Raw genomic sequence first — 16,651 nt, 5'->3', positions numbered from 1 at the left:
TATGTATAGTATCATGTCATCTGCAAACAGTGACAGTTTTACTTCTTCTTTTCCAATTTGTATTCCTTTTATTTCTTTTTCTTCTCTGACTCCCATGGCTAGGGCTTCCAAAACTATGTCGAATAAGAGTGGCGAGAGTGGCCATCCTTGTCTTGTTGCTGATCTTAGAGGAAATGCTTTCAGTTTTTCACCATTGAGAATGATGTCTGCTGTGGGTTTGTCGTATATGGCCTTTATTATGTTGAGGTAGGTTCCCTCTTTGCCCACTTTCTGGAGAGTTTTTATCATAAATGGGTGTTGAATTTTGTCAAAAGCTTTTTCTGCATCTATTGAGATGATCATATGGTTTTTATTCTTCAGTTTGTTAATATGGTGTATCACACTGATTGATTTGCGTATATTGAAGAATCCTTGCATCCCTGGGATAAATCCCTCTTGATCTGGTGTATGATCCTTTTAATGTGTTGTTGGATTCTGTTTGCTGGTATTTTGTTGAGGATTTTTGCATCTATATTCATCAATGATATTAGTCTGCAATTTTCTTTTTTTGTAGTGTCTTTGTCTGGTTTTGGTATCTGGGTAATGGTAGCCTCGTAGAATGAGTTTGGGAGTGAGTTTCCTCTGCCATTCTTTGGAAGAGTTTGCGAAGGATGGGTGTTATCTCTTCTCTAAATGTTTGATTGAATTCACCTGTGAAGCCATCTGGTTCTAGACTTTTGTTTGTTGGAAGATTTTTAATAACAGTTTCAATTTCATTACTTGTGATTGGCCTGTTCATATTTTCTGTTTCTTCCTGGTTCAGTTTTGGAAGGTTATACCTTTCTAAGAATTTGTCCATTTCTTCCAGGTTGTCCATTTTATTAGCACAGAGTTGCTTGTAGTAGTCTCTTATGATGCTTTGTGTTTCTGTGGTGTCTGTTGTAACTTCTCCTTTTTCATTTCTAATTTTATTGATTTGAGTCCTCGCCCTCTTTTTCTTTTCTTTTTTTTTTTTTAACATCTTTATTGGAGTATAATTTCCCTCTTTTCCTTGCTGAGTCTGGCTAAAGGTTTATCCATCTTGTTTATCATCTCAAAGAACCAGCTTTTAGTTTTATTGGTCTTTGCTATTGTTTTCTTTGTTTCTATTTCATTTACTTCTGCTCTGATCTATATGATTTCTTTCCTTCTACTACCTTTGGGTTTTGTTTGTTCTTCTTTTTTTAGTTCCTTTAGGTGTAACATTAGATTGAGATTTTTCTTGTTCCTTAAGGTAGAATTGTGTTGCTATAAACTTCCCTCTTAGAACTGCTTTTGCTGCATCCCATAGGTTTTGGATGGTCGTGTTTTTCTTGTCATTTGTCTCTAGGTATTTTTTGATTTCCTTTTTGATTTCTTCAGTGATCTCTTGGTTGTTTAGCCTCCCTTTGTTTGTGTTTTTTATGTTTTTTTCCCTGGAATTTGTTTCTAATCTCATAATGTTGTGGTTGGACAAGATGCTTGATATGATTTCAATTTTCTTAAATTTAATGAGGCTTGATTTGTGACCCAAGATGTGATCTCTCCTGGAGAATGTTCGTGTGCACTTGAGGGGAAGGTGTAATCTGCTGTTTTTGGATGGAATGTCCCATAAATATCAGTTAAATCTATCTGGTCTATTGTGTCATTTAAAGTTTGTGTTTCCTTATTAATTTTTTGTCCGGGTGATCTGTCCATTGGTGTAAGTGAGGTGTTAATGTCCCCCATTATTATTGTGTTACTGTCGATTTCCTCTTTTATAGCTGTTAGCATTTGCCTTATGTATTGAGGTGCTCCTATGTTGGGTGCATATATATTTATAATTGTTACATCTTCTTGGATGTTTGTTACATCCAAACATCCTTGGATTGATCCCTTGATCATTGCGTAGTGTCTGTCCTTGTCTCTTGTAACATTCTTTACTTTCAAGTCTATTTTATCTGATATGAGTATTGCTTCTCCAGCTTTCTTTTGATTTCCATTTGCATGGAATATCTTTTTCCATCCTCTCATTTGCAGTATGTATGTGTCCCTAGGTCTGCAATGGGTCTCTTGTAGACAGCATATTTATGGGTCTTGTTTTTGTATCCATTCAGTGAATCTGTGTCTTTTGGCTGGAGTATTTAATCCATTCACATTTAAGATAATTATCAATATGTGTGTTCCTATTACCATTTTCTTAATTGTTTTGGATTTGTTTTTGTAGGTCCTTTTCTTCTCTTTTGTTTCCCACTTTAGAGAAGTTCCTTTAGCATTTGTTGTAGAGCTGGTTTGGTGGTGCTGAATTCTCTTAGCTTTTGCTTGTCTGTAAAGCTTTTGATTTCTCCATCGAATCTGAATGAGATCCTTGCTGGGTAGAGTAATCTTGGTTGTAGGTTCTTCTCTTTCATCACTTTAAATATATCATGCCACTCCCTTCTATTTGTAGAGTTTCTGCTGAGAAATGAGCTGTTAACCTTGTGGGAGTTCCCTTGTATGTTATTAGTCATTTTTCCCATGTTGCTTTTAATAATTTTTCTGTGTTTAACTTTTGTCGGTTTGATTACTGTGTGTCTCCCGTATTTCTCCTTGGGTTTATCCTGCCTGGGACTCTCTGTGCTTGCTTCCTGGACTTGGGTGGCTATTTCCTTTCCCATGTTAGGAAAGTTTTCTTTTTTAAAAAAAATTTTTTTATTTACTTATTTATTTTGGGGCTACTTTGGGTCTTCACTGCTGAGTGCAGGCTTTCTCTAGTTGTGGCGAATGGGGGCTGCTCTTCGTTGTGGTGCGCAGGCTTCTTATTGCAGGGCTTCTCTTGTTGCGGAGTACAGGCTCTAGGCACGTGGGCTTCGGGAGTTGTGGCACTTGGGCTCAGTAGTTGTGGCTTGTGGGCTCTAGAGCACAGGCTCAGTAGTTGTGTTGCATGGGCTCAGTTGCTCCGCAGCATGTGGGATCTTCCTGGACCAGGGCCGAACCCGAGTCCTCTTCATTGGCAGGCAGATTCTTAACCACTGCGCCACCAGGGAAGCCTTAGGGAAGTTTTTGACTGTAATCTTCTCAAATATTATCTCGGGTCCTTTCTCTCTCTCTTCTCCTTCTGGGACCCCTATAATGCAAATGTTGGTGCATTTAATGTTGTCCCAGAGGTCCTTAGGCTGTCTTCATCTCTTTTCATTCTTTCTTTTTTAATTCTGTTCCATGGCAGTGAATTCCACCATTCTGTCTTCCAGGTCACTTATCCATTCCTCTGCCTCAGTTATTCTGCTATTGATTTCTTCTTGTGTATTTTTCATTTCAGTTATTATTGTATTGTTCATCTCTGTTTGTTTGTTCTTTAATTCTTCTAGGTCCTTGTGAAACATTTCTTGCATCTTCTCGATTTTTGCCTCCGTTCTTTTTCCGAGGTCCTGGATCATCTTCACTATCATTATTCTAAATTCTTTTTCTGGAAGCTTGCCTGTCTCCATTTCATTTAGTTGTTTTGTTGAGGTTTTATCTTGTTCCTTCATCTGGTACATAGTCCTCTGCTTTTGCATTTTGTCTATCTTTCTACGAATGTGGTTTTTATTCCACAGGCTGCATTATTGTAGTTCTTCTTGCTTCTGTTGTCTGCCCTCTGGTGGATAAGGCTATCTACCAGTTACTTTTTTTTTTTTTTTTAAAGCAGGAATGCTTTGGAAGGAAAGATGAAAAGCTTTAAAAGTTTTCTTATTCCTGGGCTTCCCTGGTGGCGCAGTGGTTGAGAGTCCGCCTGCTGATGCAGGGGACATGGGTTCGTGCCCCGGTCCGGGAAGATCCCACATGCTGCGGAGCGGCTGTGCCCGTGAGCCATGGCCGCTGAGCCTGCACATCCAGAGCCTGTGCTCCACAACTGGAGAGGCCACAACAGTGAGAGGCCCGTGTACCGCAAAAAAAAAAAAAAAGTTTTCTTATTCCTTACATAGTCTCATATTTAAGCAGTGGTCATTTTTGCTATTTTTCTCAAAATAAATTAAGGATGCTTTGCTTTTATGTAGAAGGAAATCATAATGACTACCAATTTTTGGTTTATCCATGAAATGCATAATGGATGTTACATGAAAAAACAAACTCACCAAGAGTCCAAAATTAGTTTTATGTTCATGCCATCTTTTACTATATCTGCTAAGAAATGAAACTGACTGAGGATGTTGTTTTTTTTAATAAATTTATTTATTTATATTTGGCTGTGTTGAGTCTTCGTTGCTGTGTGTGGGCTTTCTCTAGTTGCGGCGAGCGGGGGCTACTCTTTGCTGCAGTGTGCGCTCTTCTCATTGCGGTGGCTTCTCTTGTTGCGGAGCACAGGCTCTAGGCACACAGGCTTCAGTAGTTGTGGCATGCGGGCTTAGTAGTTGTGGCTCGTGGGCTCTAGAACACAGGCTCAGTAGTTGTGGCACACGGGCTCAGTTGCTCCGCGGCATGTGGTATCTTCCCAGACCAGGGCTCGAACCCGTGTCCCCTGCATTGGCAGATGGATTCTTAACCACTGCGCCACTACGGAAGCCCCTAAGGATGGTTTTGTTTTGGTTTTTTTGTTGCTCTACTTATTAAATATCCTCTGGTGAAGGGTAACAAGTGGGAAATAAAATTTAAGGAAAGGTAGAAAATGCTGGAATAGTTAGGTATAATCAATCCCTGTATAATCACTGTTTTCCAAATTTGAGGTCTGCATCTGATTATATTTTCAAAAATCTCTAATAATCAAGGGTAACTAGGACAGTTTCCCTACTAGTTTCAAAACTAGAAAATGGATTTTAAAACAAGAGTACCAGTTCTGCAGCTGTTATGTGACCGTGAACAAATTGCTTACTGTAACTTCTCTGACCCTTTGTTTCTCCATATCTGGAAAGGGAGTACTGGGGGAATTCCCTGGCAGTCCAGTGGTTAGGACTCCATCCTCTCACTGCTGACGGCCCAGTGTTGATCCCTGGTTGGGGAACTAAAATCCCACAAGGGAGTATCACAGTATCTACTTCCATGAGTAATGGATAAGGAGGGAGATATATTGATAAAACCTCACTTATAAGTGCCTGACACTTCCACTGTAAGGACTCAGATGTTAAGCCATATTATTTGGAAAAAGTATTCCACGTGCATTTGGAGGAGAACATTCTCTGTTCTAATCTTGGCCCTGCCACCTACTAGGTGTGTTACTTTTGTCTAATTGTTTACCCTCTCTAGACTTTAGTTGCCTCTTCTGTTAAATGGGGGTAACAATAGAACCTCCTTCAAAGGCTTGCTCAGGGTTAAGTGAGATAATACACGTCAAGATAATGCAAAGACATCTAAGCCCATGGCACATGGTGAGCATTCAGTAAGTGTTCGTGATTATGGTGAAAATGATGATGTTTCAATTAAGGGCAGCCTGGACAAAAGAGAGAAGATGTACCAAATCTGATATCTCTTCTCCTTCCCATTCACTAATCTCCAGCTATACTGTTTATACTAGACATGGTAAAGTATGTACCTTTTGTTTATTTTCCTGCTGTTCCACTATAAATTATTAATAGACCTCTTTTATGAGGTTCTTGTCGCAACTGACTGAGGCAGTAATTGGAGAATCTGTTAGTTATCATAAAGACCTTTCCACTTTGTAGTATCTTTATAAGCTCCAAGCTCATGTCTAATTTGAAAAGCCTAATATTTAGTGCCAGGGGTCAGGGCAAGAAGGAGGGAGGGCTCAGTATGGGACGGGGGTGAGTTCAGTCCTACAGGGAATCTGTTTGATCGTCTGAGAACCTGGCCTTTGTTGCCACTAGGTAGGGTGCCGGAAGAAGGACAAGGCTCTTCAGAGGCCCTGGGGGCCAGAGAACACTGCCCTAATCTGCCACTCTGTCTTCCCCACCCTTTCATCAGCATGGTCTTTCTCCTCCCCTGGTAGTGGCAGAAGGGGGTCAGAATTGACAAGCCAAGGTTGGCTCCTGAGGCTTCCTCTGAATCTGGGGCCGCACTGGAGTGTGCAGTCTGAGTGTTCCGGCCCCCAGCCTCCACAGACACCAGAGATCACTCCTGACTTAGAGAAAGTGGCTTTCGTCACAAGAAAAATATTTGGGTCCTTTGGTGTGAAGACACAGTCCTGGGCTGTTGTCACTGAATTCTGTAACTAGGAATGAAGCACTATACTGTTACTAAAAATGACTTATTTTCTTTCAGAATTATCAGATTTTTTAAAAATCCAAAATTCTTCTATTTGTAAATGTCAAAATTGTTAGCTTCCTGGGACACTTCATAGGAGGACACTTTTCTTGGAATTCATATCTCCTCACTTCACTATTCCTTAGTGTCTCCTACTCAGCACCCTGCATTCAGCTTTGAGTACACCCCCTCTTTTCAGCATCCCCTGTACATCTCATTGGAAATGCTTCTTGAACCATCCTTTCCTTTCTGATTCCACTCTTTCCAGCCAGGTTTTAAGGTTATCACGTCGCACCTGTATTTTTCATAATAACTTACATTTTTTTCTTTTGGATTATAAAAGTAATACATGCCCTTTAGAGTTTGTGTCTGTGTTCATTTAAGGAAATTGCTTCTGCCCTCTGTACAGTTTCATATTGTGATTTGTTTTTTAACTTGAGATATCAGCATGTTACTATATCGCTAAGTATTCTCCAAAAAAATTCTGATGGCTACATAATATTCCCTTATATGTTTAGAGCAAAATTTTTTTAACATATTTATTTAACATAATTTATTTAAATACTCTCAGCCATTTAGATCTTTCCTTTTTCAGTATTAAAATCAATGCTTGTTTTCAATTTCTATTCACAGCATAGTGTAATGAGTAAGAACATGCGATTTGGAGTTTCAAAGACTATGGTTCAGATCCTGGTTCTGCCATTTATTCCTAGGCCTCAGTTTCCTTCTTGGTAAAGTGGGGATTATAATAGTACTTGCCAATAGCATTATGACAGTTTGAATGAGATGCATGTAATATACTCATTTATACAGAGCTTGGCACATTGTAAGTGCTGCTACATAGTAACTGCTATTATAATACTCACCTCATTAATGATCTGCAGTTGTTTTTTTAGCGTAGTTCCTATAAGTTAGAGTGTAACATCAAAGTGTACAAATATTTTGATACTTTTAATAATATATTGACAAATTTATTTGTAGAAAGGTTGTACCAATTAATAGTCTCATAAATCGTGTAAGTACATATCTAATATCACCTTTGCCATGGTTAGGGTACTATATTTTTGGTTATTATTTATGTCAGTGTAACATATGAAAGTGTTATCTTATAATTTACATTTCTTTGATTGACAGTGGAAATGACTAGTTTTAATTGTTTAATTGGCTAATTATATTCCATTTTTGTAAATTGTTTATTGAAGTCGGTGCCCACTTTTCTATTGCCTGTGCATCTTTTTTCTAAATCAGTGAGTTCTTTATACAGTATTTATTATTAATAAATAAATAATAATAAATATTATTAAATATTATAAATTATTATTTATTATTAATAATTATTATTTAAACTAAAATTTATCGAGCGTTTAGAACTTTCATATGACACAAGGGTCAGAAAGGACTAAGTAGTTTGCCTAATTCTTAGAACCTTGTGTGACACAGAGTAAATACTCAGTAAGTACTTGCTGTTTTTGTTATTAATCTTTGTATTTCACAGCACCTCGCATAGTATGGTGCTTTGCACATAGTAGGGGCAGAATAAATACTCGTTAATTTGTATTGACACTAGCCACCCTCACCTGTGCTCTTGGATGGTCACAGAAGCCAGCCTTTAATGAGTGCCTTTGTGGCAACCACTGTTTAAGCTCAGGTGGGTCAGCATCTCCTGGACTCTACATGATTTTCCCCATTATGATTTTAATGATACTTTTCTAAAACTCTGTAAAATCAGGTTATTTCCCTCACTTCATTTCTAGGTAACAAACCTGAATTTGGCAAGTGGCGTCATAAACGGAAGCAGTGCTTCAACTCCCCACACACTTCGGCCTGTCATCAGTCCTAGTGGCCCAACATGGTCAATACAGTCAGACCCCCAAGCTCCTGAGAGCCACTCCGCCCCTCCTGGAAGCAGGTATGTCAAGGGCCATGGAGCCGGCATTTGGGTCACACAGGGGCAGCCTGGATCCTAAGCAAGTCATTCTCACTTTGAGTTCCCTGCACAGGCACCAGCAAGACAAGTGCCTTTCCCCTCGTGTCCTAATCCTCTGGTGCTTGAATATAGGGCCTCATTTCACTTGTAAGACAGTTTGTGGGCAAATCAAATGAAAAGGAAATTTCTGATACAGTTCAGCAAGTTCACTTCTGGGTGAAAGAGCAAGAATTTATACTATGCTTAATCCTCGCTCACAGTCAACATTTTTGTGTATTGACTTTTGACATTTTCTCCTTGTCTCCTAATTCTTTTTTTATACCTTGTATTACATTGTGTTTCAGTAACTTTGGACTCCTTTCTTTTGAAGCACATATTTTATATGTTTTTATGTAGGTTATCTAATTAAACTCAAACAGCCTCCCTGGACAATGTTCATTTGGAAAGTGGGAAGGAAATTCCCTTTATGTAGCTGAGCAAAGTGGCAGAGGATAGATCCAAATAGATTCTGGCCATAACGTCAGCAACTTCTGATTTAAAAAAGAAACCACTGTATTGGATTCTAGTATTTCAAGTTCCCCTGTATAAAAAACGTAAGAAGAAACAGATTCCCAGTACATCTTGCTTTAGTGGCTATTAAATATGGGTTTAATTGCATCTGTCCTTGAGTCAGATGAGCTAGAATGGAATGTGACTATTACAATGAAGTATTCCAACCAGCTGAGATATTGTTCCCTCCAAATAAAGACACTGTGCCACAGGTGTCCCACCAGCTCCCTACCCCAGGCCAGCACATCAGCCTCTGCCAACCAGCCACCTCTTTGGATGCTGCCCTGCCCTGAGGTTGGAGGGGTGACCGAAGGCTTGGGCATGGAGGAAATACCTAATTGTTGTTCAAGTATCTGTTGGTGTTAGAATGATTACTTAAGGAACTAATTTGGGAAGCAGAGACTCTGCCCAGGAAGCAAGATAAACATAAGCGCATTACATCATGCTCTGGTACGGTGTCTTTCATACCAGTGATCATTGTGGTCAAGGGTGAAAAGAATCATCTCAATTTAGAATTATGAAGAGTTGAAGACCAAGAGGCAGGACTTTTGAAGACAGGACATCCTCCCACACTATTCTCTTCATAGGAGAAGTCTGTCCTTTGGTGATTTATGATTCCAGAGTAACCGCATTCCTAAAACATAAGTCGTAAAAAAGAAATTCTGTTTATACCACAGAGCTTTATTTTCCATATAAAATATTTCCAAATATTCCATTTTCATTTTACAATCAGAGGCTTGTTTCTATGGAAAACACTTTCTCTGCAATCTTGGATATATTGTCTATATGACAAGGCTGCAACCGTTTTCCATACGGTAAGCAAAATGTCAAGACTATGCATTTTGGAAAAATAGTTTTAGCTTTTTTTTTTTGGCTGCACCACAGGGCATGCGGGATGATGAGATCCCCAACCAGGGATCAAACCCGTGCCCCCTGCAGTGGAAGCTCGGATTCTTAACCACTGGACTGCCAGGGAAGTCCTGAGTTTTAGCATTTTTCATACTTGTGTTTGGAATAAAAATTATGGCTGGGTTTTGAGCCTTCTCTTGGTGACACCTGTTAATGCCGAGACACAGAAAGATGAAGGGGTCCATCAAGGTCAGAGGCAGGACCTAGGGTGCAGTGCTGTGAGTGACCTTCTCCCAGCCAGACTGTGCTCATGGGCTGTGGTAGAATGCCACATGATACGATCGACTTCAGAACCACTGGCACCAGGAAGTAGCCCCTGCAAAGCCCCCTGGTCTTTCCCTTTGGGGGTTAGTTGTACCCATAACAGCCGTCTCTTCACCTACTCTTCAAGCTCGAGGGTCAGTTCTCAGGCCCCATTCTAGTCCAGGGTAGCCCTGGAAAATCTCCCTTCCCCCCAACCCCCAACACCACGCAACCTCTGGTTGCCATGACAGCCTGCAAGCTCAGCTTGGGAGTTCCAGTTCCATGTGGAATTCCCAGAGATACCCACCCTAAAGAGCCTTAAATGAATTCTCAGAGGTCCATTCGGAACTGGCTATGACATGGGCCCCAGCCAGACCTCCCTCAGGCATTCGCTCTGTCCCATGCCCCAGTTTTTTTATTTACCTGGTAAGTCACTGTTTTGAGGATATTTATTTAGTCTCTTGTTGTTCCTTCCTTAGTAGTAAGGGTGACTAAGTTTAATGAATAAGGGATTAGTAGCTTAGAGATGTGAGTTTTATTACTGATTTTTACACTAAGTGACCCTAAACTATTCATTTAATCTTTTTATTGGATAAGCATACTTATGTATAAACTGGCCTGTTTTGGGAGCTTTTAGGTTGTTCTTAAAGCACTTTGATCTCCCTGGAAGTGGGTGCTAAGTAAATAACATGTCCTCTTACTTGTACATCTACAAAAGCATCAGTGGATTCCAGTGCTGATAAACTCTCATAATTCACTCAACCAGGGGCTGCCCTGTAAACAGTAAAAAGATGTAAAGAGAATCCAATGCTGGCTGTACTTTTCATCTGCATCTTGGAGGATTCAGTGACTTGGTAGCCACAGGAATGAAAACTGGTGACTCACAAGAACTCAGCAAATAGTGTTATTTTTCATTTCCCTGTGGCGTTGCTATTGTTCTCAATTTTATGGATCACACAAGTTTTCACCAGACAACCTTGTTCTTCCCCCGCTGCTTTGAAACCACCCCAAATGTAGCCCAGGGCTGTCGTCTCCCATTGGGTCAGTGTGAGCTCAGCCCAGCTCCTCAAATCCCTCGGTTCCTTTGGTCTGTCTGGAGTCCCTGTTGGAGCTTTGTTGTGGGAGAGGAAGGCAGAGAGCCCACGCCTTGCCCAGACAGTCTGAGGCCTGGCCGTGGAGCTTGCAGTTCCCTAGACACTTGGAGTTGGACTTGGCCAGCCATTCCTCTGTTGTTACTTTTCAGAGGTAATAAGTGAGATTAATTGCAGGCCATTCTCCAGAAGAGAATGTAGTCAGGGCCAAATACAGTCACATGTTTAGAAGCCTGAGGTGTGCCTTCGAGCAAGGCCAATTGAGAATTATACAATCTGGCCTCCAGGATGCAGGTACCGAATGTCCGCGACCTCTTTTTTCTTAAAGGGATTGTATTTGATTTCTAGATGCTGATACCTGGGTACTAAGCTTTTCTTTAGCCAATGAAATGGGTCGGGTTTTTCAAGCTGCCTTTTAATTCTCTATTTTTCTGGGTACCCGGGGAATTGTTAGGAGCTGAGATTGATGTGCAGAGGCATCTCCTCATTACCACCAGCCTTGCACAGAACTGGACCATGTCAGGGAGGAGCATTTTCTAGGTGAGGAGAGCATCTTTCTTTGGGAGACCTGGAAGGGTTACTGTAAAGTTCTGGCTGCTGCTTGGAATGATTTGGGAAGGACAGGGCCTCAGACGGCTTGGCAGGAACCTGAGGCTCTGTTTTTTTCCAGTCCAGCCCTTCCTCGTGGATCGAGCTGTCAGGGAATCCCACGAATGTCTGGCTTCTGCCCCTTTGTATGTTTTTCCAGCATTTGTCATTGAATTATTTTTATCCATCTCTGGTTTTTTCACACATGCAACCTGGGGATTTATCTGTTCCTCGATGTTAAAGGTGAGGGAGGTTGAAGGCACAGTCATGAGTTTGTTCCTTCTTTTTGTGACAGGGCAAGACATCGTGGGCCTAGGCTGTGTGGCCTGGTAACCTCTACTCTGGAAAACAGCTGTATGTCAGAACTTTAAATTCTGTACTGGGGAATGGGATACAATGAAGCCCCAAATCTTGGAAAATTGGGTGATATTTCATGTCACCTTGTTCCTCTGCCCTCTTACTCTTTAGTAATAAATTATAGTCTGGTACCTTTCTTTACATAATTTTTTGAAACAGATTTTCAGAGATTCTGATACCAGTTTAACTAATATTTTTCTCCCTTGTTTTAGATTATTTCTTTTTTAAAAAAAATACTTATTTATTTATTTTTGGCTGCATTGGGTCTTCGTTGCCGAGCGCAGGCTTTCTCTAGTTGCGGCGAGCGGGGGCTACTCTTCATTGCGGTGCATGGGCTTCGCATTGCAGTGGCTTCTCTTGTTGCAGAGCACGGGCTCTAGGCGTGCAGGCTTCAGTAGTTGTGGCTCACGGGCTCTAGAGTGCAGGCTCAGTAGTTGTGACGCACGGGCTTAGTCGCTCCACGGCATGTGGGATCTTCCCGGACCAGGGCTCGAACCTGTGTCCCCTGCATTGGCAGGCGGATTCTTAACCACTGCGCCACCGGGAAAGTCCTAGTTTATTTCTCACGAATGTTGCTGGAGATTCAGGACTCTGACTTCCCATCTTTTCATTTTCAGTTCTCAGAAATATTGAGTTTATTGTCTTTAATAAAACATGTTCTGTTCATTTTCTATGTGTCAGGCATTGTGTTAGCTGCTGGGAGTAGCGACAAATAAGACAGAATCGTCCCCAGTCTCCCAGAGTTTACTGTCCAGGATGTATCTTCTATGCTCTCGGCGTAGTGCTGAGCGCTGGGTAGAGTCTAAAAGACTTTGAAGACCTGGTGTTGGATCACTAAGAGGTTACCGTCTAACAACGAGAAGGAGCCACATACACATGGAACAGTTAGGAAACAGTGTTGGGCAGCACATAACAAAAAGATTTAAATTGTGCGACCCAGGCAATTAGAAGAAAGAGAATCAAGAAGAGGGTGTAAGGATTTAACCCTGTCACCGGCTACAACATGGCTGAACCTTGAGGACATAATGCTAAGTGAACTGAGCCAGTCACAAAAGGACCAATACTGTATGATTCCACTCCTATGAAGTATCTAAAGTCGTCTAAATTGTAGAAACAGAAAGCAGAAAGGTGGTTGCCAAGGGCTGGGGGAATAGAGGAGGGGGAATTAGTGTTTAACGGCTATAGAGTTTCAAACTTGCAAGATGAAAAAGTTCTAGAGAACTGTTGCACAACAGTGTGACTGTACTTAACACTACGGAACTGTAGTCATAAAAATGGTTAAGTTGGTAAATTTAAAGTTATACTTTTTTTTTTAAACCACAATAAAAAGAGAATAGAAGGAGGAGTGTGTGAGGTTTTAAAAGAGAGCCCCATAGTTCTGCAAAAATTATTCAGCAACCAAAATGCTAAGGCTTTGTTTCCATTTTCTTCCTCTGTTTAGGGGAATTATTCTGAAACTAGTCCTTTAAATGTTTCTATTTCTTTAAAAGTATGTTTACTTTATTTATTTATTTTTTGCGGTACGTGGGCCTCTCACTGTTGTGGCCTCTCCTGTTGTGGAGCACAAGCTCCGGACGCACAGGCTCAGCGGCCATGGCTCACGGGCCCAGCCATTGCGCGGCATGTGGGATCTTCACGGACCGGGGCACGAACCCATGTCCCCTGCATCGGCAGGCGGACTCTCAATCACTGCGCCACCAGGGAAGCCCAGTATGTTTACTTTATAGGAAAGGAGGCCATCAGCCCCTGTTAGGAAGATGGCAGGGTATAGTGAAAAGAGAAGGGACTTCAGGGTTTGCCTTACTGAGTGTATGACCTTGTGCGAGTTGCCTAGCTTCTCTGAGCCACAATTTCCCCATCTGCTTAAAAGTGCAGATAATACTACCTACCTCATTAAGTTGTTATAAGATTTAGTAGAGTTGTGCATGTGAAAGTAACCAGTATAGTGCCTGGTTTTGGTGTAGGTTCTTGATACCACTTAGTTCCCTTTCCAGGAAAAAAAAAAAAAAGGAGAAACTTAAAATTGGACTTGCTTGGGATGTGGGATTGCTACACTCCGTGTTTTAGTATCTGGTTTAGAGGAAACTGGCCATCAGCCATATGCAGTGCACTCCTGGAGCTGGATCGCAGAGATGTAGCCTTTCCAGCTGAGGAAGGGCCATCAGAGTGGGGCCCACAGGAGACTCTTCCTTTTCTTTGACCCCTTTGTTGAAGGGTGACTTCTTTCTACTTAACAGGCCCTTCCTCTCTGCTATCTTCTTCTGAATGTTGAAATTTCCATTGCGGCTCAATGTTCCAGCCAGTAAACACTCATATTTTCCATCCATCCTGGGGGTCGAGCTTTGGGAGAGCTTTCCTCTGGAGGAGTTTGGAGCTTATAATTTTGTACTTTATCCTGTTATATAAACAACACTCTCTAGCCAAAGAGCACAATCACAAAAAGAAACCACTTTTGGGGGGCCTAAAAACAAAAAGAAACTCTTTCTTGTTCAGAGTTATGTAGAAGGGCTATTTCTCTCATCCTCCTTCCTTCCCATAAAACAAAGTTTACCTGACCTCCTTCCTCCTGAGTCTTAGCTCTTAACCACTCCTTCCCCTTGAGAAAAACGCTTCTGTGGCACACGGGTGATAAAGGCCTGAACTTCTATCTGAAATTCCTCTGCTTCTTTTCTCACTCAGCCAGACACATAACCTCTCAAGGGTTATGCTCTGTGTCAGTTCAAGCTCTGTGACAGATTCTACAGTTCCTCCTTCACCAAGAGAGCTGAGTGCTGTAGGTGTTTGTACCAAGGCCAGAATCACTGGACTTCTGCCTATTGAAGGAATGTTGGTAAACTTTGGAAATGTGTCAGAGATCGCTGGCTGGACATCATACCAAGGCCTAGGCAAAGTAAGTTAGGGAATGTTTGGGCCTAGTATCAGGAGTGGAAGACGGGGATCTTTTCTTATCTGCAAGCCAGAATAAAATGCAGCTTGCTTTGTGGTTTGCCAGTGTAGCATTTTTCCAGTTTCGTTTGCCTTCTCCCCTCCCTCTCAAAGCATTAAAGATAAACTACCTTATATACATTTCCTCAGGATTAACACACACACATGCACACTCGGACACATACACACAGAGTCATTGTTAGAGGCAAGACTCTGTCTTATTTAGCTGTTCACTTTGTAATTTGATATCCATCCACAATTGATGATTATTTTGGTTCTAAGAGGACTGAATGACAAAAATCCATGTACAAGCTGAGTGAGACTCCTTTTCTAGAATTAGGAAATTTTATCACAGTTACTTAATTCATAATTCAGTTTAATTCTCACATGGTTTTTCTGTCATCTTCTATCTTTCCAACATAGCTGTTTACCAGCCCTAAAAGAGTTTGGAAAGAACCACAGTGGTGAAGAAACACTATATCTTTCTTTCTGACTCTTGTAGAGGAACACTGATGATCCATTTTTAAAGCTTACTTAATGTTGACTCAACAAATTTAGGACAACCAGCTGGCTTCACTGAACCTTTAGCTAAAGACCTCATCCTACCCTCCTGCCCATCTTTCTGCTGAAAGACTCTCAGCATATATTACTGACCGAGTACAGCTAAAACATCAATGCTTTTTTTTTTTTTAAGTCCTAGGATTTAAGAGGCTAAAAGGAAAAAAATCTTCCTGTATCTATATTTTAATAAAAGAAAACAATAGACTCATACGGTCTGAAAAGGAGTACAGGTTCTCTCGTCCCTGCAGCCCTTTTGAGGAGCAAAATTTTGGTGTAAGTTCTGGTTTTGGTGTAGTTTCCTGATAACTCTTAGTTCCCTTTTCAGAAAAGAGAAAAACATAAAAAATTAGACTTGCTTAGGATACGGTATTGCTACACCACTGAGTTCAGATACAACTGGCCATCACTTACGTGCACTGTCATATCGTATCACGGTGACAAAAGCAGTTATACCTAATCACAATGCTCAGGTGTACATTATTTGTTTTTATAGTGAAGTAAGGATCTATATATTAAAATTTTGATTATAAACTATTAAAATGCTCCTAAGGAAAAATAAGAGAAGCTAAACTTAAAAGGTAACATTTTAACATGGAGCCAAGCGTTCTTTGGGAAATGCGAGTAGGGCTAGAGTGAGAGAGGCAATATATGAGAGCTTAGGAATTCAAAATATCACATCATGTGGCAGGCCCACGTGTTAGTAACAAGTAACAGTAGAACTCTTGTCCTAATTGGACCATTCTTATGCTTCAGAGGCAATAAAGGGGTGTTTTTTGGCTTTCATGAATTATCAGGCTAAGACTTGTATTAATTTGGCTTCAAAGTCAATAATCAATGCCATGTTTTGCCTGGTTTTTTAAAAGAAGTTTTACTATCTTTCTGTAATGAAAATGAAATATGGGTGCATCTCAGTAATGTGACTATAATCTAGAAGGCTTAAGATAAGAAAATTAGGCTCTCTGGCACCACAGGTAAGGAAACCATAAGGGGGGTGGGTAATAAATAGGTTGTACCTAAAGGCTACAGGAAATCAAATTATGTTCTTGTGAAACTGGGTTGCACCAAGCAAAACCGAGCAGATGAAAAAATCTGTCTATATTATTTGTATTCTCAAATATCTTGCTAGCTGCTTGAACCCAACACTGACCTTTGAAATACAAGACCCTAAGAGTTTTTTTACCTTCTTCACCAAATATTTAGTATATTGAAATACTTGAAAAAGAAGAAAGGTGAAACTGGTAATAAGTAATGTTCCAGCTGGAAAATGGCTTCATCTGGTAGTTGTTAAAACAATGTTATCCTAAAAAAGTTAGCATGTTACTGAATATCTCCTAAATGCAAGGCTTGGGGCTCACTCTGAAGGAGGTAACAG

The 16,651-nt window shown here is 40.7% G+C and overlaps 1 protein-coding gene across 6 annotated transcripts in view; it reads left to right on the top strand.

Annotated features, from left to right (window-relative positions):
* TTLL5 (tubulin tyrosine ligase like 5) overlaps nucleotides 1-16,651 on the top strand; it is a 308,457-nt gene that overhangs the window by 151,773 nt on the left and 140,033 nt on the right. For 5 of the 6 annotated variants that reach the window (XM_060133277.1, XM_060133541.1, XM_060133455.1 and 2 more), the window contains one exon: nucleotides 7,884-8,038. The exons of the other annotated variant lie outside the window; for it this stretch is intronic. In XM_060133277.1, the coding sequence (XP_059989260.1) occupies nucleotides 7,884-8,038 (155 nt within the window). The remainder of the gene's footprint in view (nucleotides 1-7,883; nucleotides 8,039-16,651) is intronic. 6 annotated transcript variants of the gene reach the window in all.

The sequence above is a fragment of the Lagenorhynchus albirostris genome, chromosome 1 (genome assembly GCF_949774975.1).
Source record: "Lagenorhynchus albirostris chromosome 1, mLagAlb1.1, whole genome shotgun sequence".
Lineage (NCBI taxonomy): Eukaryota > Metazoa > Chordata > Mammalia > Artiodactyla > Delphinidae > Lagenorhynchus > Lagenorhynchus albirostris.
This window is presented reverse-complemented; position numbering and strand designations above follow the sequence as displayed.